General features: G+C 42.1%; 4 protein-coding genes across 4 annotated transcripts; all 4 read left to right on the top strand.

Annotated features, from left to right (window-relative positions):
* Positions 1–3,304: 3,304 nt before the first annotated feature.
* Positions 3,305–4,294, top strand: LOC128473943 (olfactory receptor 52E8-like). Its single transcript, XM_053456165.1, has one exon. The coding sequence runs from the start codon at positions 3,305–3,307 to the stop codon at positions 4,292–4,294; it is 990 nt and encodes a 329-aa protein (XP_053312140.1).
* Positions 4,295–7,260: 2,966 nt separating this feature from the next.
* LOC128473942 (olfactory receptor 52K2-like) lies at positions 7,261–8,343 on the top strand. Its single transcript, XM_053456164.1, has one exon. The coding sequence runs from the start codon at positions 7,261–7,263 to the stop codon at positions 8,341–8,343; it is 1,083 nt and encodes a 360-aa protein (XP_053312139.1).
* Positions 8,344–18,586: 10,243 nt separating this feature from the next.
* Positions 18,587–19,528, top strand: LOC128473941 (olfactory receptor 52K1-like). Its single transcript, XM_053456163.1, has one exon. The coding sequence runs from the start codon at positions 18,587–18,589 to the stop codon at positions 19,526–19,528; it is 942 nt and encodes a 313-aa protein (XP_053312138.1).
* A 3,569-nt stretch (positions 19,529–23,097) lies between these two features.
* LOC128473940 (olfactory receptor 52K1-like) lies at positions 23,098–24,196 on the top strand. The gene has a single exon (XM_053456161.1). It carries the CDS (start codon positions 23,098–23,100, stop codon positions 24,127–24,129), a length of 1,032 nt encoding a protein of 343 aa, XP_053312136.1. The 3' UTR covers positions 24,130–24,196.
* Positions 24,197–26,835: the final 2,639 nt, after the last annotated feature.

Raw genomic sequence — 26,835 nt, 5'->3', positions numbered from 1 at the left:
ACACACATTTACACATACATCTCCACACACACATTTACACATACATCCACACACACATTTACACATACATCCACACACACATTTACACATACATCTACACACACATTTACACATACATCTCCACACACACATTTACACATACATCCACACACACATTTACACATGCATCTCCGCACACACACATTTACACATACATCTCCACACACACATTTACACATACATCTACACACACATTTACACATACATCCACACACACATTTACACATACATCTACACACATTTACACATACATCTACACACACACACGTACACATACATATACACACACTTAGTCATACACACTATCATACATACACACACACACATTTACACATACATATACACACAGACATTTACACAAACATATACACACACACACATAGACATTTAGACATACATATAAACACACTTAGTCATACGCACATTCATACACACAGACATTTACACATACATATACACACACACATTTACACATTAGTCATACACACATCCATACACACACAGACATTTACACATACATATACACAGACATTTACACATACATACACACACACATTTACACATACATATACACAGACATTTACACATACATATACACAGACATTTACACATTCATACACACAGACATTTACACGTACACACACACACACACATTGTGTGGAAATCATCTTCCTTCTCTGCGCCCCGGGATGTGATTTCCGGACGCACAGTGTGACTGACGGGGGGTGATTGCTGCGCGGCGCGGGGCAGGTGAGCGGCACGGACCCTGGAAACCACCGGCCGCAGCCAACCAAAATAATAACCGGCTCCACCAACAGGGGCAAGAAAGAGGCCAAGCATCTTCTGCCTTAGGTATGGGGGGGCTGGTCCAGGGGGTTGGGGCAGATTGCCCTAATGGGCCCTATAGGGGTAATTAGGCCGTCTGGTGAACTTCCGCTCAAGTGCTGGCTGAGGGTGCTGCGAGTTGACTTTGTGAGTCCTTCAGAAAATAAGAAAAGACAGGAGATTTTATTCCGGGCAGAATTTGGCATTTTTTGGTCTGACATTAATTCATAAAAGTGTTATTAAGCAGATAAAGCCCTGCACCTTTAACCCAGCGGCCCCGCGTACAGCACTGCCAGATCATTTTGATGACGTTGGCATCTTTTGGGTTAATAATCAGCGGATCCCTCGAGGGATCGTCCAGCAGATAAATAGCAAAAGCACCCGGGGAGAGGCAGCCACGGACAGAGAGCGAACGACACTCGGCGGGTTCACCGGGAAGGTGCGTAAACTACTCTACTGCGCTACGGAATATGATGGTGCTATAAAAATCCATAACAATAATAATAATATAATAATAATATAATATAATAATAATAATATAATAATAATATTATAATAATAATAATAATAATATAATAATAATAATAATAATATAATAATAATATAATAATATAGAATGGAGCCAGAAGGGTCTAAACGTCATTTTATTTATAATAATAATATTAGAGATTGAAACTGAATATTTTAAACATTTTTGTCCAGATCCTGAAAAAAATATGTAATTACTGTGAGCTTTGTTATAAAATTAACCCTCTGATTATCAAGGCGTTACCCCAGTCTCGGGGTGAATGGGCAGATTCTCAGGGTTATTACCCCAGTCTCAGAGTGAATGGGCAGATTCTCAGGGTTTTTACCCCAGTCTCGGGGTGAAGGGGCAGATTCTCAGGATTTTTACCCCAGTCTCGGGGTGAAGGGGCAGATTCTCAGGGTTTTTACCCCAGTCTCGGGGTGAAGGGGCAGATTCTCAGGATTTTTACCCCAGTCTCGGGGTGAAGGGGCAGATTATCAGGTTTTTACCCCAGTCTCGGGGTGAAGGGGCAGATTCTCAGGGTTTTTACCCCAGTCTCGGGGTGAAGGGGCAGATTATCAGGTTTTTTATCCCAGTCTCGGGGGAAGGGGCAGATTCTTGGGGTCACAGAGTCTCTTCTGATTTAATGATATCTGAGCTTTTTTCCCTGCTTTATCACAGCTGGAATCCCTGCTTGACTGAACGCTAGGAATAATTCACAGATGCCCGTTACACTTCAGACAGAAATTACAGGCGAGTAAAACCCACGCAGCTCATTTAATCCATTACTGTTTTAGCACTTCCACTGGAAGGCAGTTACAGGTATTCACTACTCTTTTGTGTGGATCCTTCTTTAATAACTCATGACTGCAGAACACATTTGAGACAGCTGCCCGTCTACAGGGGCCGCGGACACAAACACCCGAAAACATACAAAAAGGGGGCGATAACCAGAAATAAAAATAAATATTATTCACTTATTAAACTCTAACGTATTCCGCAGCGCTGTACAATGTGAATACGGGGTTAACACATACATGACAAAGATACGCTCATAAAGATAGACCCTGCATGTGAGCTTACAATCTATAAACAGCTAATGGGGAGAGAGGGAGGAGCAGCAGTAAGCCCCCCAATAACATATTATAACGTATTATAACATATTATAACGTATTATGGGGATTTCTAGCTGAATTTTTTTTAGGGCAATTAACTACCCCTTTGCTTCAAACCACGGAATCTGCTGCCATCCATGTCAATAGGGCGGGCTCAATTTGCGGGGTAACAGCAGCACTTTGTGCCCCTATCAGTCACCCCCGAGTCAGCTGCAAAGCGTGTCCAGATCTACTTGATACCGAAACTCATCATACAGCCCTTACATTTATATATTTAAAAACCTTCAAATTATCATCTAAAAAAACAAAAAATCATGCAAAAGTTACAAAAAAAAGGACACAAAAAAATTAACCCTCGCAAAGCTGGCACCTTTTTAATTTGCGGATCGTGATATTTAGCTGAGCTGTTGTTACTGTAATTAGTAACGATTATTGAAGTAAATTCTGCTGGGCGCTCTTCTGGAATCGCTGGTGAAAAGATTGAATGTCACCCGGCACTGAAAGGGTTAACTCGTTTGCGTTAAAGCGTCTTTAGGCTCCTCCGCACGTCGTTAGATGCCCCTGATTTCAGGGCATGGAATGGAGCCTCCACTCTGTCTGAGATTTGGACCGGTCACTGGTCCTGGGGATCGTATCACCGACGGTATACATTCCTCCTCTCCCGCTGCTGAAGCGATGATATGGCAATAAAATAATATAATAATTTTGTAGCTCCCAACCATTCGCCAACCATATCGCAGGGGGAAATTTATTTTTTTTATCAATGCTCCACAACTTTTGTTTTTTTTTAGGAGACGAATCTTCTTTGGGATCCTCGATGGAGATGTTAAAAACAAACCGGACCCCGTCGTTCTCCCACGCAGAGTTTCTGCTGCTTGGATTCCCGGGGGTCACGGAGCACAGAAAGCTCCTGTTCATCCCGTTTTCTTCCGTCTATTTAATGATCTTGCTGGGAAATTCTCTGATGATGCGAAGGATTTGGGTGGAGAAGAGCCTGCGCTCCCCCATGTACCTCCTCATCTTCTTCCTCCTGGGGATGAACGTCTTCTACACCACGGCTCTGGCGCCCAAGATGCTGCTGAGTTTTCTGGGGCTGAACGCCATCTCCCTGTCCGGCTGCCTCGTCCAGATGTTCACCGTCTACTTCAGTATTATGATGGAGTCCAACGTCTTGCTGCTGATGGCCTTGGACAGGTATGTGGCCATCTGCCGGCCCCTGCTCTACCACGCTATCATAACCCGGGATTTGCTGATGAAACTGTCGGGCGTCGGGGTCGTACAGAACCTTCTGGTGGTTTTTCCGGTCGTCTTTCTGGCCTCCCGCGTCCGGTTCTGTAAGTCCAACGTGGTCCTTCACTTCCACTGCGAGAACTTGATGATCCTCAACTTGGCGTGCGAGGACATCTCCAGAATCGAGAACATAGGGCTGGTGGCCAGGGTCGTGATCACCATTTGCAACATCGGTATCCTTATCGTCTCTTACGCCAAGGTTCTCCACTCGGCCATGAAGATCGCGGTTGGGATGGCTCGGAGGAAGGCCCTGCACACCTGCCTGGCGCACCTCCTGGTGGTCTTCCTGGTCTACTCCACCGGAATCGTATCGTCCGCTCTCTACCGCGTCGGACCCTCCGTCTCCAACGACGTTCAGAATCTTTGCAACGCGATATATTTACTGCTCCCGGCTGCCATTAACCCTTTCATTTATGGCCTGCGTATAAAGGAGATTAAGGACAGGTTCATGAAACCTTGGAAGAAGAAATCTAGACTGGTTTCTGTATCCACGGTGACCAAGGAAGGACGTTCATAAGATTTCTCAACGAGTTTCCTCGCATTGTGTTTATATCCGGGGTCGATAAGACATTAACATGTTAATTAAATCTTTCAAGGGGATTATTTCAAAGGCTTAGATGGAAGGTGGTAGATACGTGGAACAGACTTCCAGGAAAGGTGGTAGGGGTTAGTCCAGTGAGGGACTGGGGTATCTCACTGCATAGGACCGTTCTCTGAATGGGACTTCGGATCCCCCCCCCCCCGCGATGTGGCCGGGGAATTGGGAGCCGGTGTAATTAGAGCGCGTGGTGTTTGTGTTGTGATAACGATAGTAATTAGTGAATTATCACGGGGGACGCGGGGTGAGATAAATAGATAGCGAGACGGGGCCCGGGGTATGGCGACTGAAGGGTGGACGTGAGAGGTATGTACGCCGGGGCTGGGGCAGTTACTCTGTCTGAGGCTTTCATCCGCTCTAAACAGTCGGGGGGCAATTACTAAACCAGAGCAGCGAATAGGAATTCACTAGAACACGGGGAGGAAAAAGTCAGATTTCGCTCACGATTTGCAAATTATAATTTCTGTGCTGCACAATTACCGCTATTTTATAATTTTGTGCAAATCTATTGTTTAGTTGTGCGGAAAACACAAAAAAATATAATAAATGTACTAAAGACAAATAATAATCGGCATTTTGGAAATAGGTAAAAAGATGTGATTTTGGCATTTGTTTAGTACGATCTTCCCCTGGTGCTGCCTTTATATATAAAAAAAAAACAGATTCAGTTTGGTAAATGTTGGTATTTTTTTCGGTAATTTTTGGTAATTTTTTGGGGGTAAATTTTGGTAATTTCAGGCGAAGGAGCTGGAAGGATGCGGACCTTAAATTGTTTTTTTTTATCGCATTCAATGTATTTTAAGTCGTATTTAATAAAATAAATCAGTTTTTTGTCACAAATTATGGGGGGGGGAAACATTGTAATATTACAAAATCGGCTTTTGAAATATTAATGACCTTTTGAGAGAATTTTGGGGGGCATTTTTGGGGACAAATAAGACCTTGATGCATATCAAGGGCTAAAAATGGGGGAACCCTGATATTTCAAATGTGATTTTTTTTTTGTTTAAAATTCAATTCTGAAATAAATCAGCAGAAACCATAAAAAACAACAAATTGCTTCAAATGTAAGACTGAAAATATTACCCCCCCCGAAGCGTCTGCATAAAAATGATATGAAATGATTTATCCCTTTAGAAATATTCTGTTTAGTTACTTGAATGAAAATAGATTTATATTTGAAACACGAAATGGACTATCATTTTTTTTTTTTTAAAAGTCACATTTCGTCAAATATTTCCCAGGCACCTCGGATGAAATCGACGTGAATATTCTTTCTTTTATGTTTGGTAATAATAACCGTGTATTTCAGAACTGTGTAATAAATTATTTATTTAATAAATAGAGATGCATGGGATCGACACGGCTCCTGAATCTAAGACGAAACTGCCAGTTTTTGTTTTTATAAAATGAGTAAAATGTGATTTCTGGGGTTCTGGGGAGCCTCCTCTGTCCTTTTCTACCAGATTGATGAGATTTGGGTGTAATTTTAATAAATAAAAAAAATGTATAAAATACTAAAAAAAATATGATGTGTTTTTCTACTCAGAACATGAATGACATTTTAATGAATATAATTACATTGAATATACATTTATCAAAATTAATTTATTAAAATTCATGTTAATCGGTCCTTTTTTATCCGCCAGTTTGGTACGAAAATGGCATTTTATTAAATGTGGTCCTTCCCATCGCTTTTTATAATAAATATCTCTTTACGGTTTTGGGGCATTTCCTTTGTTTTTTTATGCAGGGTTTTCTGGGGAAAGGAGATTCGGAAATCACTTGGATCAAAAAACACACAACAATTTCTGCAATTCTACAAAAATCCATACAACTTTACAAAAACTCCGACACTTCTACAAAAATCCATACAACTTTACAAAAGCGCAGACAATTCCACAAAAATCCCTACAAATTCACAAAAATCCCTACAATTCTACAAAAACTCAGACAATTCTACAAAAATGCCTACAATTCTACAAAAACTCCAACAATTCTACAAAAATCCTTATAATTTTACAAAAACTCTGACAATTCTACAAAAATCCCTACAATTCTGCTAAAATCCCTATAGTTTAAAATAAAAGTCCTACAATTTTACACAACAAAAACAAAAATTTTTACAATTTCTGCAATTTTACAAAAAATCCCTAGAATTTTACAAAAATTCCTACTAAAACAGTGACATATTTTGGGTGCGTTATTAATAAAGGTTTTTCGTGCCCCTTTTAGTATTTTTGGAAGTGTTTTGTAGTGTAATGAGAAGCCGTCCAGGAGCGCGTCTTGTCCTTTGATTTCAACGTAGCGTTTTTTAGTGATTTTAGTGTTTTTTAGTGATTTTAGTGTTTAGTTTTTTGCGCTCAGAGTATATAATCCACAAATCACTATTAGGGGTTAAGTCAGGGAATTTTCCACCACCGTTTTGGTTAAGACGGGTTATTAAATCGGGCCCCCCATCCACGCAGGAGCCAGGGAAACCCAGCCAAATCCTGAGAATTTCCAGCAGGAATAACCCAAATTAAAAAAATCTTTTTTTATCCAACGTTGTTACCGTAAAGATATTTCAGCTTACATTTTCTAAAACGTGGTCAATTCTCGCACCGCATCATCGCTAATAAAGAACTAGAGAAAAGGGATTATTCACTGAGCAGGTGGTAGATAAGTGGAACTGCCTCCCAGCAGAAGTGGTAGAGGGTAATACAGTGAGGGGGTTAAACATGCGCGGGATAGACATACGGCTCCTGAATCTAAGACGAGACCAGCGACTGATTAAGGTTTGAGAAAACGGGCGATAAGGTTTCTGTGGTCAGACCCCCCCCCGTTACATCTGGATCAGTCCAAAAATATAAAGAAACTTCCATGTTTGTGTTCTTCTTAAAACGATGCCACGCGAGTCTCTTGATGTCTCCATGTCGGTTTTGTTCCCTGACAGCAGGTTTCTCTGGATGATGGAAAGAAGCCCCGGGAATTTCTCTCACGCTGAGTTCCTCCTCCTCGGATTTCCGGGGATCGTGAATTTCAGGGCTTTGCTGCTCATCCCGTTCTGCCTGATCTATGCGGTGATTCTGACGGGGAACGTTCTCCTCATCTTCAGGATCTGGGTGGAGAAGACCCTCCACTCGCCGATGTACTCGCTCATCTGCCTGCTATTCTTTGTCAACCTCTCCTGCACCTCGTCCTTCATGCCCAAGTTCCTCCTGGGTCTGGCGTTCGATTTAAACCGGGTTACCCTGAGCGGCTGCCTGCTGCAGATGTACGTCGTCTACGGAACGCTAACGTTTGAGTCCAGCGTTGTCCTTCTCATGGCAATCGACAGGTACTTGGCCATCTGTAGGCCGCTGCGCTACCACAATATTATGACCAGGCACCTGCTGGTCCAGCTGACCTTGCTTTGCTTGGCTCGGAGCGTCGGCATCGTCCTTCCGTCGGTTGTATTGGCGGCCAAGGTCCGGTTCTGCGGATCCAACGTCATCCAGAACTTTGCTTGTGAGAACATGTCCCTCCTAAGGCTTGTCTGCGATGACATCAGCAGAGTCCACACCGTAGGCTTCGTCTTGAGAACGTTTGTCACCATGGGTGACGTCAGCCTTCTGGTGATATCCTACGTTTTCATCCTCCGCACCGCCATGTGCGTCATCGGCAAAGCCAGGAAGAAAGCCTTAAACACGTGCGGCACGCATCTCATGGCGTGCACCGTCATTTACTCCAGCGGCGTGCTGTCCGGCCTCATTTACAGGGTTGAGACCTCGGTTTCGGTCGACGTCCAAAATCTCACCAGTGCCATTTATTTCCTCCTGCCCGCCAGCGTCAACCCATCCATCTACGGCTTAAGAATCAAGGAGATTCGAGTGAGCTTGATGAAAGCCTACGGGCGAAGCTCGCGGGGAAGCCGGGAAAATCACCGGGGTGAAATAAATGCCTTTCAGGTTCCAAAAGCAACGGAAAGACGCAGAGATTTACCGTGAGCCAAATTTACCGCGAGCGGGATGGGGTCTTACAACAATTCATTAATAATAATGTAGGAAAAAACCCTTCATTGTATTGTAAGCAGACCCCTGCTCTTCTTTCTGTCGCAGTCTTTTAATGCTTTTGTCAGTTGTGTATATTGTTCATTTGCTCTCTCTCTCCCCCTATTGTAACGGCGCTACAGACTCTGTTGGTGCTATATAAATAAACGTAACGCACTGTAAAATGATTGATTAATGCAAAATGAAGGCTCGTCATGCCTTTAATCATAGCTTAAATTCATGTAAATCAGCTTTTATTTCAATAAAAAGGTGGAATTTAATGATTTTCTCTTGTTTGTTCCAGCAGCGCCCCCTCGTGGGATCAGCGCAAACTGCAGCACCCCACATCCAAAACAAGCCTAACAAAGCCGGCCGTTGGGGTGATGGGGGGGGCAATTCTTCAGCACAAGTGGCTATTTTATTATCCAGAATTTCCAGGCCTACATAAACTATATATATATATATTAGAACCCTCTCTTGTGTGTATAACACGGGAGCAGCCGTATTAACTTCCTGTTCTCAGGATCTGCATGATTATTGATCCCCATTAACCCATACAGTCCCAACTAAACAGGAAACATGCGCCAATGCAAAAAGGGACCATTTTCATCGATCACCAAAAGCCCCTTTTCTGCAGTGTATTGGTGTCTTACCCTACCACCCCGGGGCAAAAGTCGCACATGTTAAAGGGACATGCAAAACTGCCACGCATGTACTGTTAAACACCAAGGCTCCTTCTGGGGAGCATGAAAAGCAAAAACCCTGACTGCTGCCTTTAGGATGTGATCGGTCCATGGAGGAGGAAGCCTAATATGGCTCCTTGCTACCATAGTAACCGATGTTCTCTAGACTGTAAGCTCCTGTGCGCAGGGCCCTCCTCACCTGTTGTCTCTGTTAGTCAATTTGTTATGTTACATACTACTTGTTATGTCCTGTCTACCCATTGTACAGCGCTACGGAATCTGATGGCGCTATATAAACCAATCAATAATATTATTAATTATCCTAAGGTTACAGAGCCAGCATGCTACCAGCTGATCTATTGCGGGGTCCCTGCTACCAAACGGCAAAAGACCCCCCACACAGGGGTAAAGTGAACGCATTCAGCAATTCCTCCAGACTACCAATACATTTCACAGAACCCTGCAGTATGTGGGATGTATAACAGTAACTGATTCCCGTGAGCTTAACATGCACTTAACATGAAAACATGTCTGACGTGGTCGCCGCAGTCAGGGTGCGTAGTCACGTTAATCGTTCATGTGTTTCATACATGACTCTGGCATGATTAACCCTTTAGCGATACGCCGTATGTAAAGGAGTTAAAGAGAAATATCAGGGCAGGGTGGGGTCAGGTAAGGGAGGCTCAGGGAGAGCCCCAAAGAGCTAGCTAACTAGGAGAGCGCAGGGTTATGCGGGAAGGTTGCGCATGCTACGTCTACAAACGAACACAATGTGCCAGAATAGGTAGTAGGAGTGCAGATGGCCACCGCTTTAACGCCTTAAGGGCCAAAATGCTTTTTTATTTTTTTTATTTTCTCGCTTCTTATGTTCATCTGGAATTTCCATCTTTGTACCCAAATAATAAATCTTCTGTATATATAAATATATATATACCGTATATACCGTATAGATATAAAGCATGCAATAAAAGTGCAAAATAATAATAATAAATGTTCTGGTTCAATCTACCCAGTAAATCCAAAACCGGCCAACAAAACTATATATTTTGGGACATTTTCACCCTTTTTCCTATCAATCTCAGCCAAACTTTTTTCCCCCTTTTGAATGTGTTGCGATATCGCAAAACTTTCCCTCTCCAGAAAGTATCCATGCGCAGAGAGTGATATAAACTGTATGTAGTACTGTGCTACTTAACCCATTGCTCTCCAACTCCATTATATAGAGCTTTAAGCGCCATCATACGTAACTCTAATGCTCATTTTCCAGAAAAGGTCATCATGTGCTCTCCATATCCGATAATTACCCACTTAATGAGCGTTTAATCACCGGGGACCCGAGAGAAATGGATAAATTGTGAGACCTACAGAGCAAGTACTGAAAACGAGGGCCGTCCTGATCCGAGTACAGCGCAGGGCACACCAAAGGTACGCTAACATTAATACATCGCAAATAAATAATATCCAGCAGAATATTTTATTTTTAATTTTCTTCTTTAACTCACTTTAAGATTTTAAAGAATTTAAGAACATAATATAATATGAGAAATATACAGGATATAACGGGTTATAAGGACGGGATTAGTTATACGGGGAGAGTATATAATATATAATATGAGGAATATACAGTATATAACGGGTTATAAGGACGGGATTAGTTATACGGCCGGAGAGTATATAATATATAATATGAGGAATATACAGGATATAACGGGTTATAAGGACGGGATTAGTTATACGGGGGGAGAGTATATAATATATAATATGAGAAATATACAGGATATAACGGGTTATAAGGACGGGATTAGTTATACGGCCGGGGAGTATATAATATATAATATGAGGTATATACAGGGATATAACGGGTTATAAGGACGGGATTAGTTATACGGCCGGAGAGTATATAATATATAATATGAGGAATATACAGGATATAACGGGTTATAAGGACGGGATTAGTTATACGGCCGGAGAGTATATAATATATAATATGAGAAATATACAGGATATAACGGGTTATAAGGACGGGATTAGTTATACGGGGGAGAGTATATAATATATAATATGAGATATATACAGGATATAACGGGTTATAAGGACGGGATTAGTTATACGGGGAGAGTATATAATATAAAATATGAGAAATATACAGGATATAACGGGTTATAAGGACGGGATTAGTTATACGGGGAGAGTATATAATATATAATATGAGGAATATACAGGATATAACGGGTTTTAAGGACGGGATTAGTTATACGGCTGGAGAGTATATAATATATAATATGAGGAATATACAGGATATAACGGGTTATAAAGACGGGATTAGTTATACGGGGGAGAGTATATAATATATAATATGAGGAATATACAGGGATATAACGGGTTATAAGGACGGGATTAGTTATACGGGGAGAGTATATAATATATAATATGAGAAATATACAGGATATAACGGGTTATAAGGACGGGATTAGTTATACGGCCGGAGAGTATATAATATATAATATGAGGAATATACAGGATATAACGGGTTATAAGGACGGGATTAGTTATACGGATGGAGAGTATATAATATATAATATGAGGAATATACAGGATATAACGGTTATAAGGACGGGATTAGTTATATGGCCGGAGAGTATATAATATATAATATGAGGAATATACAGGGTATAACGGGTTATAAGGACGGGATTAGTTATACGGCCGGAGAGTATATAATATATAATATGAGGAATATACAGGATATATAACGGGTTATAAGGACGGGATTAGTTATACGGGGGGGAGAGTATATAATATATAATATGAGGAATATACAGGGATATAACAGGTTATAAGGACGGGATTAGTTATACGGCCGGAGAGTATATAATATATAATATGAGGAATATACAGGGATATAACGGGTTATAAGGACGGGATTAGTTATACGGGGGAGAGTATATAATATATAATATGAGGAATATACAGGGATATAACGGGTTAAAAGGATGGGATGAGTTATACGGCCGGCAGTGGCGTCGCTACAGGGGGGCAAGGGGGGGGCAATTGCCCCCCCTAGGATATTCCTTGCCCCCCCTGTTGCCCCCCCGCCGAATTTGGAGCCACCCAGGACAGTCCCCTTGACTGCTAACAACGGCATGGTGCCGTCGCTAGCAATCCCAGTCGGGTGCTAACGACGGCACCATGCCGTCACTAGCACTATCCTACCTTGATGGAGGTCTGTGGACCCCCATCACCAGCTACCCCGGCGATCTGCCCCTCACACTGAAGGGCATCACCGGGTCCACCCGATCCGGCCGGTGACGGCACGCGCAATAACGCGATGACGTCACCGCGCAACTTTATTAATAACTGACAATTGTCAGTTAAAGCGGTATGGGGGCATGCTGCTTAGATGCCTGTATCTCAGGCATCTGAGCAGCTACAGACCCCCAACATATACCGTTGGAAAGGTAATTGTCTCACCTTTCCAACGGTATATAGCTTGTAAAAGAATTTTAAAAAATTATGGTAAAAAAAATGTAAAAAAAATGATTTAAACATAAAGTAGTTAAACTTTAAAAAAAAATTAAAAAGTTAAGTATTCTAGCTAAATGATCACTGTGGTAGCCAATGTTACCACAGTGATCATACAGCTAGAAAAAGTCACATTCCCTTTTTTAAAAATGGCCGATACTAATTTTTAATCCCATGATTCCTTTTGATCATGGGGTTAAATTTAGCCAACGGTAGGGGGAGGCAATTTTTAAAATCCTGATGAACTGCAAATATTATTAAAATCAGCCATTTAGCCTGTGCGGTACGTGAGTAACCATATCATCCCTGGAACGCCTAGCATTTTTACTGCAAAACTTATTTTTGCTGTAAAAGTGATTTTTTTTTCTCCCTTTACCATCATTTCTTTGGGATTGTAAGGGGAAAGAATGGCGTGTGCTACTGTGAGTGAATGTATGGAAAGAATGGCGTGTGCTTCTGCGAGTGAATGGAGATATGAAAGGCGTGTGAATGATCAGTAATTAGGGTTGAAGCCTTGACGTGGCATTACTGCTCATGTAGGAAGTTAAATTATGGCACAAAAAGTACACATTTGCAAGAACTACACCCCTTGGCGCATCAAATGAGGGGCTGTATGTGTTTCTAGTACACACCTGGAGTGCGCTAGACACAAATGAACATGTCGCTATGGATAGAAAAAACATATTTTCTAGCCAAAGCGACATATTCCATCATTATTTGTGCACTCAACTTTTGTCCTAGAAATACATGTAGCCCCTCATTTGAAGCTCCAAGGGGCGTAGTTTCTTAAAATGGATGAATTGTCTGAATGAGGGAGAGCATGAGTTAACGTGTGGATGAATTATCTGAATGAGGGAGAGCATGAGTTAATGTGTTTGTGTGTATCATAGATGTATAATTGTGGAAGGGCAAAGATGGCACTAGCAGGATGTTTGAGCCTTGGGGACCGAGATGGCACAGGCCGGGTGTATATGGGACAAAGATGGCAAATTTTATGTGTGTTATCTGGGTGCTGGTCAGGTTCTATGTGGACAGTGTGGACACCAGGGCTTGCTTTGGGGTGTGCAACCTGTGATCTATATATATGTGTTTTTTCAGTGGTATGATTTAATGGTGGAAATTATTAATGCCCCCCCCAGTTTGACTGTGGTATCTTGTGTGCCCCCCCTATATATTGTTTCTAGAGTCGCCACTGACGGCCGGAGAGTATATAATATATAATATGAGGAATATACAGGGATATAACGGGTTATAAGGACGGGATTAGTTATACGGCCGGAGAGTATATAATATATAATATGAGGAATATACAGGATATAACGGGTTATAAGGACGGGATTAGTTATACGGCCGGAGAGTATATAATACATAATATGAGGAATATACAGGATATAACGGGTTATAAGGACGGGATTAGTTATACGGCCGGAGAGTATATAATAGATAATATGAGGAATATACAGGATTTAACGGGTTATAAGGACGGGATTAGTTATACGGCCGGAGAGTATATAATATATAATATGAGGAGTATACAGGATATAACGTGTTATACGGACGGGATTAGTTATACGGCCGGAGAGTATATAATATATAATATGAGGAATATACAGGATATAACGGGTTATAAGGATGGGATTAGTTATACGGGGGGAGAGTATATAATATATAATATGAGGAATATACAGGATATAACGGGTTATAAGGACGGGATTAGTTATACGGCCGGAGAGTATATAATATATAATATGAGGAATATACAGGATATAACGTGTTATACGGACGGGATTAGTTATACGGGGAGAGTATATAATATATAATATGAGGAATATACAGGATATAACGGGTTATAAGGACGGGATTAGTTATACGGGGAGGAGAGTATATAATATATAATATGAGGAATATACAGGGATATAACGGGTTATAAGGACGGGATTAGTTATACGGCCGGAGAGTATATAATATATAATATGAGGAATATACAGGGATATAACGGGTTATAAGGATAGGATTATAGTTATACGGCTGGAGAGTATATAATATATAATATGAGGAATATACAGGGATATAACAGGTTATAAGGACGGGATTAGTTATACGGCCGGAGAGTATATAATATATAATATGGGGAATATACAGGGATATAACGGGTTATAAGGACTGGATTAGTTATACGGGGGAGAGTATATAATATATAATATGAGGAATATACAGGGATATAACGGGTTATAAGGACGGGATTAGTTATACGGGGAGAGTATATAATATATAATATGAGGAATATACAGGATATAACGGGTTATAAGGATAGGATTAGTTATACAGGCGGAGAGTATATAATATATAATATGAGGAATATACAGGATATAACGGGTTATAAGGACGGGATTAGTTATACGGGGGAGAGTATATAATATATAATATGAGGAATATACAGGGATATAACGGGTTATAAGGACGGGATTAGTTATACGGGGAGAGTATATAATATATAATATGAGGAATATACAGGATATAACGGGTTATAAGGATAGGATTAGTTATACAGGCGGAGAGTATATAATATATAATATGAGGAATATACAGGATATAACGGGTTATGAGGACGGGATTAGTTATACAGCCGGAGAGTATATTATATATAATGTGAGGAATATACAGGGATATAACGGGTTATAAGGACGGGATTAGTTATATGGGGGGAGAGTATATAATATATAATATGAGGAATATACAGGATATAACGGGTCATAAGGATGGGATTAGTTATACGGGGGGGAGAGTATATAATATATAATATGAGGAATATACAGAGATATAACGGGTTATAAGGACGGGATTAGTTATACGGCCGGATAGTATATAATATATAATATGAGGAATATACAGGGATATAACGGGTTATAAGGATGGAATTAGTTATATGGCCGGAGAGTATATAATATGAGGAATATACAGGGATATAACGGGTTATAAGGACGGGATTAGTTATACGGGGGGAGAGTATATAATATATAATATGAGGAATATACAGGATATAACGGGTTATAAGGACGGGATTAGTAATACGGCCGGAGAATATATAATATATAATTTGAGGAATATACAGGGATATAACGGGTTATAAGGACGGGATTAGTTATACGGGGGCAGGGCCGGCCCTATAATGGGGCAGACTGGGGTAATTGCCCCAGGCGGCACTTTAGAAGGGGCGACACTTTGCCGCCCCAAGCGCTTTTTTTTTTTTTTGAAGCGGAGGAGAGAGAGAGGGGCACCGAGTGGTTTTCGCTTACCCGCTCGGCGCCCCTCTCTCTCTCTCCTCTGCGGCGAGTCTCCCTGTTCGGTCCCGGTGCCGGCTTGTAATGCAGAGCGCCAGAAGTGACGTAAATTTCTGGCGCTCAGCATTACAAGCCGGCACCGTGGCAGAGCAGGGAGACTCGCCGCAGGACTGTTTAAAGGTAAGTACCGGGGGGGGGGGTCGTAGATTATGGCGTCGGCGAAGTTTAAAATGCCGCCCCCCCCGGCGTCGGCGGGGGGGGCGGCGTTTTAAACTTCGCCCCAGGCGGCGTTAAGTCTTCGGCCGGCCCTGTACGGGGGGAGAGTATATAATATATAATATGAGGAATACACAGGTATATAACGGGTTATAAGGACGGGATTAGTTATACGGCCGGAGAATATATAATATATAATATGAGGAATATACAGGGATATAACGGGTTATAAGGACTGGAGTAGTTATACGGCCGGAGAGTATATAATATATAATATGAGGAATATACAGGGATATAACGGGTTATAAGGACGGGATTAGTTATACGGGGGGAGAGTATATAATATATAATATGAGGAATATACAGGATATAACGGGTTATAAGGACGGGATTAGTTATACGGGGGGAGAGTATATAATATATAATATGAGGAATATACAGGATATAACGGGTTATAAGGACGGGATTAGTTATATGGCCGGAGAGTATATAATATGAGGAATATACAGGATATAACGGGTTATAAGGACGGGATTAGTTATACGGCCGGAGAGTATATAATATATAATATGAGGAATATACAGGATATAACGGGTTATAAGGACGGGATTAGTTATACGGCCGGAGAGTATATAATATATAATATGAGGTATATACAGGATATAACGGGTTATAAGGACGGGATTAGTTATACGGGGGGAGAGTATATAATATATAATATGAGGAATATACAGGATATAACGGGTTATAAGGACGGGATTAGTTATACGGGGGGAGAGTATATAATATATAATATGAGGAATATACAGGATATAACGGGTTATAAGGACGGGATTAGTTATACGGCCGGAGAGTATATAATATATAATATGAGGAATATACAGGGATATAACGGGTTATAAGGACGGGATTAGTTATACGGCCGGAGAGTATATAATATATAATATGAGGTATATACAGGATATAACGGGTTATAAGGACGGGATTAGTTATACGGCCGGAGAGTATATAATATATAATATGAGGAATATACAGGGATATAACTGGTTATAAGGACGGGATTAGTTATACGGGCCGGAGAGTATATAATATATAATATGAGGAATATACAGGGTTATAACGGGTTATAAGGACCGGATTAGTTATACGGCCGGAGAGTATATAATATATAATATGAGGAATATACAGGGATATAACGGGTTATAAGGACGGGATTAGTTATACGGGGGGAGAGTATATAATATATAATATGAGGAATTTACTGGGATGTAACGGGTTATAAGGAGGGGATTAGTTATACGGCCGGAGAGTATATAATATATAATATGAGGAATATACAGGGATATAACGGGTTATAAGGACGGGATTAGTTATACGGCCGGAGAGTATATAATATATAATATGAGGAATATACAGGGATATAACGGTTTATAAGGACGGGATTAGTTATACGGCCGGAGAGTATATAATATATAATATGAGGAATATACAGGATATAACGGGTTATAAGGACGGGACTAGTTATACAGCCGGAGAGTATATAATATATAATATTAGGAATATACAGGATATAACGGGTTATAAGGACGGGATTAGTTATGCGGGGGAGAGTATATAATATATAATATGAGAAATATACAGGGATATAACGGGTTATAAGGACGGGATTAGTTATACGGCCGGAGAGTATATAATATGTAATATGAGGAATATACAGGGATATAACGGTTTATAAGGACGGGATTAGTTATACGGCCGGAGAGTATATAATATATAATATGAGGAATATACAGGGATATAACGGGTTATAAGGACAGGATTAGTTATACGGCCGGAGAGTATATAATATATAATATGAGGAATATACAGGGATATAACGGGTTATAAGGACGGGATTTGTTATACGGCCGGAGAGTATATAATATATAATATGAGGAATATACAGGATATAACGGGTTATAAGGACGGGATTAGTTATACGGCCGGAGAGTATATAATATATAATATGAGGAATATACAGGGATATAACGGGTTATAAGGACGGGATTAGTTATACGGCCGGAGAGTATATAATATATAATAAAAGGAATATACAGGGATATAACGGGTTATAAGGACGGGATTAGTTATACGGCCGGAGAGTATATAATATATAATAAAAGGAATATATAGGGATATAGGCTTTTTTTGGCAGGGGGGCGGGGAATGTGAAAATGTGAAGAGCTGCAGCCCCTCATTAGGACCCAAAGCACCAGTTTTCTCCTCTCATAATGTTGATGCAGAAGAAAATGGGTTAATAAATTGAAATATGTAAGTAACTTCCCCATTATTCTTTTAAATACCCTGAATAGTTACGTTTATGGCTTATGGGTATTGGTGGGCCGAACTGAAAGCCCCCCTGAAACCTGCATCCTGGAGAAAGCATTAAAGGCTTGAGAAATATCACTTTGTAAAACGTATTATTAATATGAAGATTTATTTTTAATGTTCCAGCGATCGATGCCAACCGTGAACTCCTCAGCCTCGTACACAGAGTTCATCCTTCTTGGATTTCCGGGGGTCTCGGAGTACCGACAGCTCCTGGTTATGCCGTTTTCCACCATTTACATTGCGATCGTGATTGGTAATTCCGCCATCAGCTACAATGTAGTGGTGGAGAAGACTCTCCGCGCCCCCATGTACTCCCTTTTCGCTCTTCTGCTGGCTGTGAACGTTGGGTGTACGAGTGCCGTGATGCCCACCATGCTTTTGGGTTTTGTCCGCCGCGTCCGCGTCTCCCTCGCCGGCTGTCTCGTTCAGATGTTCTCAGTCTACGTCATGGTGATGCTGAAGTCAGTTTCTCTCCTGGTAATGGCTATGGACAGATATATCGCGGTCTGCATGCCGTTACGCTATCAGAAGATCGTGACAAAGCGCTTCGTGCTCCAGATGCTGTTTTGGGGTCTTTTCCGGAATTGCGCTCTGGCCGCCGTTGTGGTGATCTTGGCCTCTAAGGTTCACTACTGCAAATCCAACGTTATCCTCAACTTCGTTTGTGAAAACTTTCTTCTCCTCCAACTTGGCTGCGGAGACGTCTCCAGACTTCAGGTTGTGGGGCTGACGGTGAGGACCGTGGTGACGGTTTCGGACATGGGCATCCTCTTGGTGTCCTACACTAAGGTCCTTCACGCGGCCATGAAGATTGCGGTGGGAGCTTCTCGGCAAAAAGCCTTGCACACCTGCACCACGCACCTTCTGGTGGCCGTCCTGATCTACACGTTCGGGTTATCATCCTCGGTGATGTACAAGGTAGAGAAATTCATTTCACATGATGCTCAAAACCTCTACGGGGCCATTTATTTCCTGTTCCCAGCCGCCATTAATCCGATTATCTACGGACTAAGAGTTAAAGAAATTAAGGATTGTCTGATGAAGAGAGCGAAAAGGAAATGTTTCTGCTAATCCATTTTTTTGGATATGATGATGATTTTCCCTTATAAAATTTCTATTTTTTTGTATCAGCCAACAAACATATCACCAATTTTTTATCACTAGTACTGTTTATTTTATCATTTAATTTGTACAGGGTCCTGTTTAATTATTAATTGTTTATTTTTCCTATTTTTTATTTTTTATTTATGTTTACAGGCTCTAATTCCTTTATTTCGTTTTACGGGTTCCTATTTATGTAGCCCTAGCCTTGAGACATTTGGCCATCACTACAGGGGAGGGGATTCTTGGTGGATATAATTTCTGAATTATATGTAAATGTGCGTGTAGATTTAAGTCAAAAAAGTAATGAATGTATTGTAAACATTGTTAAAGGGACAGTAACGTAAATATTCTTAAAGGGACAGTCATGTAAACATTCTTAAAGGGACAGTAACGTAAACATTCTTAAAGGGACAGTAACGTAAACATTCTTAAAGGGACAGTAATGTAAACATTTTTAAAGGGACAGTAATGTAAACATTTTTAAAGGGACAGTAATGTAAACATTCTTAAAGGGACAGTAATGTAAACATTCTTAAAGGGTCAGTCATGTAAACATTCTTAAAGGGACAGTAATGTAAACATTCTTAAGGGGACAGTAACGTAAACATTCTTAAAGGGACAGTAATGTAAACATTCTTAAAGGGACAGTAACGTAAACATTCTTAAAGGGACAGTAATGTAAACATTCTTAAAGGGACAGTAACGTAAACATTCTTAAAGGGACATTCACACCTATTTTCTTTTCTTGGTGGATCTGAAATCCACTGGGCTAGGATCCCATTGTAAGCGACAGGGAGAGCCTTCTCTATGCTCATACTGGTCCTTTACCATGGGGATTAACAGGTTAAAGTCCACCCAAAGACTGCATAGGACAGGAAAAGCTAAGTAATACTTTCTCTTTTGCGTCACCAAAATGTTGTGGGATTGATTTTCCATTTTAATAGATTTTTTGATGTCAATTTTAATATTTTTTTCTCAGGTGTAAAAAAAAAAGGTTATTAAATCTGAAATTAAAAAAGATACAATTATAATTATAAAAAAATATTATTAATAAAATGCAACAAAAAAATATAAATTCCAAAATGCATTTACAAAAATGTTTTTAATTTGACTGAATCAGGTTACAGGTCGCACCGATGAACCCTCATGACTGCGTGTCACTGTAACAAAGACAATATTGACAATAACGTGAGATGCACGTTGGTAGCGAATGAGACGAGAGACCTGTTCTTGTGAGCTTACAATCCTGATTGCATACCTGCCAAGTGTCCTTGTTTTATTTGGCCAGTCTCTCTTTGCTGCCACTTTTATCTCTCCTGATGCCCCCCCGATGCCCCTGTCTCCTCCCCTGATGCCCCTCTTTTCTAGGAGGTCAGAATGTTTGCTGGGTATGAGGGGATCGCAGGGTTCTACGACCCTAAAAGCCCCGATAATGTGTATAGAACGGCTTCATAAATTAAACGGGGTAAATAAACCCCATCATTCTAAATATATGAATATTGCGGTTCTGGTCCCGGTGAGTCTGGGATCTCTTTCCGTGTCCGATGTTCAGGGGTCTCTTCCCTTCGAGGTCTCTGAACGTCTGAAGAAGAGACTTTGGAGGCGCTGATGCTGCAGAACTCCTCAGGGCTATTTATAGCGCGGGCTCCGTATTAGCGGCAGGCGGATTAATTGGCGTTTATTCCCCGGGGAGCTCCGTGAAATGGATAAATGCGAGACCTGCGGGGACGGGCGAGAGCGACAGACATCCAGGGGCTGCCGACATCGGGGGATACAGGTACGTCCGCCGCTCACCAGCGACACGGCGAGAATAACGGAGACGTTTCCTTACAAACGTCTGATATTTATATCTTACCCAGAAAAATAAGATGCTACAGACAGAAACTCCACAAATCTAACATTTCACCTTCATTTCTTTAAACAAGAAAAATGTTACAGCAAGAGACGGGAATCTAACACTAGAGGGTCAGAGACTGAGATGGAATGGAAGGAAGTTTTACTTTATTGAGAGGGTGGTAGATGTGTGGAACAGTCTCCCAGCAGAGGTGGTAGAGGGTAATACAGTGAGGGTATTAAACGTGCATGGGATAGACATACGGCTCCTGAATCTAAGACGAGACCAACGACTGATTAAGGTTTGAGTCTTTACAGTCTAGCCGTGGGCCGGCTGGGTTTCTATCTGTCCGTCTGTCTGTCTGTCTGTCATAACCGGTGAACAAAGATGTAGCCAAACCTATAAACCCCTCTCCAAATGAAATCGATGGCGTCCAACATCACACGGTTGGCTCGGATTTATTTTCTCTAAATGATCTGTACGATGCCCTAAGAGGGGCTTTTTTACCCGCATTATCACACTCAGACTTTGCACCCCCGGGGGTTATTCTGCTGGGTGTTGCTCGTCTATGATTTTGGTTTTCATTTAATATATTATTTTTTTTATATGTATTTTGTTGATGAGTATTTGGTGTTTTGGGAGTTTAGGGTTACAGAAGTTGTCCTCTGACGGCCTCTGTGTGAATCCAGAGCGATTTCTGTGCGATAAACGCTGTTTTGGGGTCCGTTAATAACTCTTAATACCCTGATTTGGGGATCAGAAGCCAGAATTACCTCGTTAGCAGAGCCTGGGGTATAAAGGGTATAAAGGGGTAAATCTATAGTCGGGTGGAAAGTGTCTCTATAGTGCTGGACAAACTGCGATGCCCCCGTGGCATTTGAGGATTATGTATGAAGAATATAATGAGAGGCCGGAGTCGCCACCTAAATACCATTTTACAAGCCCAGAACGACTGAATGGGGGCAGAAATTTGGGTGAAACCTGCTCTGAGGACCTGATTGGGCTTCATGGAGCATTTTGGGGGGATCTGACTACATCAATTTCTCCGACCCACCCGACAGGAAGAGACCCGCCTGCCACGGGGAAGTTGTGTCTCATACCCCGGTCAGTATTTTCCTGGCTCATTGGCTGTGAGTGGATCCTGCTGGCCAATCCTGGAGCTGTCCTATAGGGTGTAGGCACCTTAACCATGGCCCCCCAGGTCATGTGGCCTTACCTTGGTTTTGTGACCCCAAACACTAAGCGTTATATGGGTCCTATGTCCAGCTAAACAGATAGGCCGACTAGACCCAGGCCCGTTGGTGCATGATGGGGCACCTATTGGGCTCTCTGATCTCCCCAATTGACCTCAATAACATTATGGAGGGTTGTGCAGAGTCGGCCCTCCGCAGCTGCCTTCCATGCCACACTTCCTTTAATAGTGGAGCGCGGGGTTATGATGTCATGTCCCGACAGCGGAGGAGGGGTCAGCGGGCGGTACTGACCTAGGACAGCGCCAAAGGTAAATACATCTCTGCTCATGAGACCCAGAAGCCTCCGATGTATGCGTAAGGATTATAGATTCTTCCATGCTGGGTGTCCTCGTTCGCACGTTCTGATTGATGAACTATAAGAATTTGAATTAAGTTGCTGGCATGCGTTACATTTTACTAAGAATATTGGTTATGGTTTTGTTTCTCCAGAGCTGTTGCATAACCCCATAATGTTACCCCTGACGGAAAGATCCAGCCCAAACCAAACGGCGATCCTCTCTCACACGGAGTTCCTTCTCTACGGGTTTCCCGGAGTCTCGGTATCCAGATCCCTCCTGCTCATCCCGTTCCTCTCCATATACCTGGTGATCCTGGCGGGTAACGGCCTCATCATGCACCGGATCTGGGCGGAGAAGACCCTCCACTCCCCGATGTACTCGCTCATCTTTCTCCTCTTCGCCGTCAACGTCTCCTGCACCTCCGCCATCGTCCCCAAACTCCTGCTGGGCCTGGCGTTCGGCCTCAATCACATCTCCCTGGATGGCTGCCTTCTGCAGATGTTCGTTATCTATTTAGTAGTAACGTTCGAGTCTGCGCTGGTGCTCCTAATGGCTCTGGACAGGTACGTGGCAATCTGCAGGCCTCTGCACTATCACTTAGTCATGACTAATAACCTTCTGGTCCTCTTGACCTTCGTAGGCTTGGCTCGCAGCGTCCTCCTTATCTCTCCGATCGTTATATTAATTTCGAGGGTCCCTTTTTGCAATTCTAACGTCATTTCCAGCATCGCTTGTGAAAATATGGCGCTGCTGAGCATTGGGTGCGGAAACATCTCCAGGATCAACCTTATCGGGCTGCTGGTGAGGATCCTTGTCTCCATCGTTGATGGAAGCCTTCTCCTGGTCTCCTACGTGATCATCCTGAGCACGGCTCTGAAGGCTGCGAGAGGACAGGCGATTCACAAAGCCCTGCACACCTGCTGCACTCACATGCTGGTGGCTTTCCTCATTTATTTGTGTGGGTTATTAACCTCCGTGGTGTACAGGCTGGACGCCTCCATTTCTGTTAACGTGCAGAACCTCGTCAGTGCCATATATTATCTTTTTCCGGCTGCCGTGAATCCCGTCATATACGGCCTACGAGTAAAAGAGATCCGCGTGTGTTTAAAGAAAACGTTCCGAGTGAAGAATACGGACCATGAAGTGGTTTCCAAAAGAACAATCGTTCGGATCTCCAGACCAGGTGAAAGTCCAATAAACTGACCCGGATATCGGTAACTCGCCAGCTGAGTAACATGGAGTCCTCCATGGGTCACGGGGGGGACTTGGACTGAAGAGTCACCTCATTCCTTGAGATATTGGAAACATTTTTTTACCCTGGTGGTTACTATCTGATTTTCATCTTTGTATATCATCATATACCGTATATATATATATATATTTATAACACCATAAAGACGCAATGGTCTCCATATTAAGTCTCAAAAAAGTTTCTGTTTTACCCATTTTCTGGTCTAATTCTGTCCCTTTAAACCATATCATATTCACAGAAAGGAATCGGTTAATAAATGACTGCAAAGAAACCCCCCGTTATTAACTATTAAGTGTTCATTATGTTTTCCAAATGTTCTATTTCAAATCTGTCTTTTTTTTTTCTTCTTCATTTTCCCGTCTCCCTCGCTACCCGCTTACCCTCAATGCCGGATAAATTGCACATTATTTATCGACCATCATGTGGACAAATGCTGCTTTTATTAAAACCAGCGGAATTGATGTGTTTGGTTTTGGTAATAATGAAACAAAATCCTAAAAACGCGGAAAGGAACGTTTATAAACATAGTCGGGACCTGATTAGAATCCACATCTCCTGGTTACATTTACTTCTCACCAGCTCTTCTCCTTTTTTCTTTTATCCTGCTTCCTCCCCTTTTCAATAAGGTGGTGGTGAGCTACAACCAACATGCATCACACCATATGCAAAACAATATGCAGAACATATGCAAATTAGTTATAACAGAAAACCACCCCAACTTACACGAGCCTGCCATCAGAACCAATAACACTGCTCAGACAGGCAGGAGTAAGACGGGAAAACTGGGATCTAGAGAGCTCTGCCTCTTTTGCTGTTGCCCCCATTGTATTCCTAGTCAAATACAGGGTGACTTAGACATAGATCCTAGCAGAGGTGCCAGTTATTGCACTATAATTAGCGTCTGCTGTCACCTGCTGGGTGTAACATGACAATAGCCATATTGAGATTAAACAAGAACTCAGTTTATTGAGGACGTAACCACCACCAGCCTCCAAGAGCTCTTCAATAAGGTGGTGGTGAGCTACAACCAGCATGCATCACACCATATGTAAAACAATATGCAGATCATATGCAACTTAGTTATAACAGAAAACCTCACCAACTTACACGAGTCTGCCATCAGAACCAATAATAATACTGGTCAGGCGGGCAGAGGAGGGGGAAACTGGGATCTAGAGAGCCCTGGCGCTTTCAGTGTGATTTTGAGTGGGTGTGTGTTAGTGTGTGGTATTATGAGTGCTATGACTGTGTGTTATTGATGGTGTTAGGGTGAGTGTGTGTTAGTGTTTGGTGTTGTGTTATGAGTGTGTGTGTTATTGATGGTGTTAAGGTGAGTGTGTGTTACTGTATAGAGGTAGAGTGAGTGGATGTTACAGTAAGTGTGTGTCAGTTTGTAGGGGGCACGGTCTGCTTAACCTCTGATTCTGAAGGTATGTGTAGTTAACCTGTTTAATGCAGGAGTGCAAAACATCCATAGGTCAATGATTAATCCTTTCAATGCTGAAATGCAGCTTTCATGTTCTGTGTAGTAAATATCTTACATGCTGGAGTGCAGAACTTTCACGTGTGTGATTAACCTCTTCAGTGCTGGAACCTTGCTGAGTATGATGGCATAATTTAAGCAATGGGTGGATGCGCGGCACCGTGGCTGGGATGCAGGGCGCTGTTATTAATATGCTGCGCTTTTTTTTTTTCTTCCTTTTTTAATTTGGCCACCTTGGGGTTAACCGACGCACCGGGCCCCGTCACCACTCAGAGAAGAGCATGGGATGCTATTATCATTATATAAATCCAGGAGAGACTTCTGTGTCCTTAATGATGATCCGGTAATAAGCGCCTGTCCATCGGGGATCTCATGAAATGATTAAATGCGGCGAGCTGCGCGGACGGCTGATGCTGGCGAGGTCCGTCCTGAGCTGAGCACAGCGCAGAGTACATGACAGGTCTGTACACTCAATGCTGTATAATGAAAAAAACAACTATTTCCTGCCAATTTCGGTTTCTTTCTTTTATTTTAACAAACAGCCCTATTAGCCGAAAACGGAGTCTTTAGTTCAAGCTGATAACTTTTATGGTGGTTCCATCTGAAGAAGAGACCTCTGAGGTCCTGAAAGCTCATGTAACTTGGCCCAAAATTTATCAACATGGACTAAAGACGCCTAAAAAACAGCTTAGTGTAAATTCTCTAAGTCGAACACAAACAGACCCGGTGCCGGGGGCCCTGGAGCACCACCGCCGGTGATGGCATTCTGTGGCACGCTGATTGGGCCGGCCGAGCCCTCACATTGCGCTGTAAGGAGAAAACACAGCTCGGACTTAGGGGCCTTTGCTGAATGGATGGGGGTTCTGAGGCACAGTAGTGAATGTTGTCAATCACCATGGCAACCAGTGGGATGTTCTCGTCTGGGTTGAAATAACACACAAGCTGTTCTGAAAATTGTCACCAGAATTAGAGATTAGAATCTGCATTCATATTAATAGCTGCCAACTGTCTCGGCTGAGTCCCTGACAGCCAGACCCAAGCAATGTCCTGACAGGCAGGTGTTAGCCGCGTGCCGGGGCGTTGCTTTGAGGCTCGGGTTTTTGCGCATGCAGCTATTATATGGTCTTCTTCTTATACCCAGACATTTATACTTAACGCATGCCCCGGGCGCCCC

The sequence above is a fragment of the Spea bombifrons genome, chromosome 2, assembly GCF_027358695.1.
Source record: "Spea bombifrons isolate aSpeBom1 chromosome 2, aSpeBom1.2.pri, whole genome shotgun sequence".
Lineage (NCBI taxonomy): Eukaryota > Metazoa > Chordata > Amphibia > Anura > Pelobatidae > Spea > Spea bombifrons.
Note: the sequence above shows the minus strand (reverse complement) of the source record. Positions and strands in the feature narration are given on the sequence as shown.

Bases quoted from the DNA above. Each gene is read 5' to 3' on its own strand.
- LOC128473942 (XM_053456164.1), top strand. From the start codon at position 7,261: ATGCCACGCGAGTCTCTTGATGTCTCCATGTCGGTTTTGTTCCCTGAC.
- LOC128473940 (XM_053456161.1), top strand. From the start codon at position 23,098: ATGTTACCCCTGACGGAAAGATCCAGCCCAAACCAAACGGCGATCCTC.
- LOC128473941 (XM_053456163.1), top strand. From the start codon at position 18,587: ATGCCAACCGTGAACTCCTCAGCCTCGTACACAGAGTTCATCCTTCTT.
- LOC128473943 (XM_053456165.1), top strand. From the start codon at position 3,305: ATGGAGATGTTAAAAACAAACCGGACCCCGTCGTTCTCCCACGCAGAG.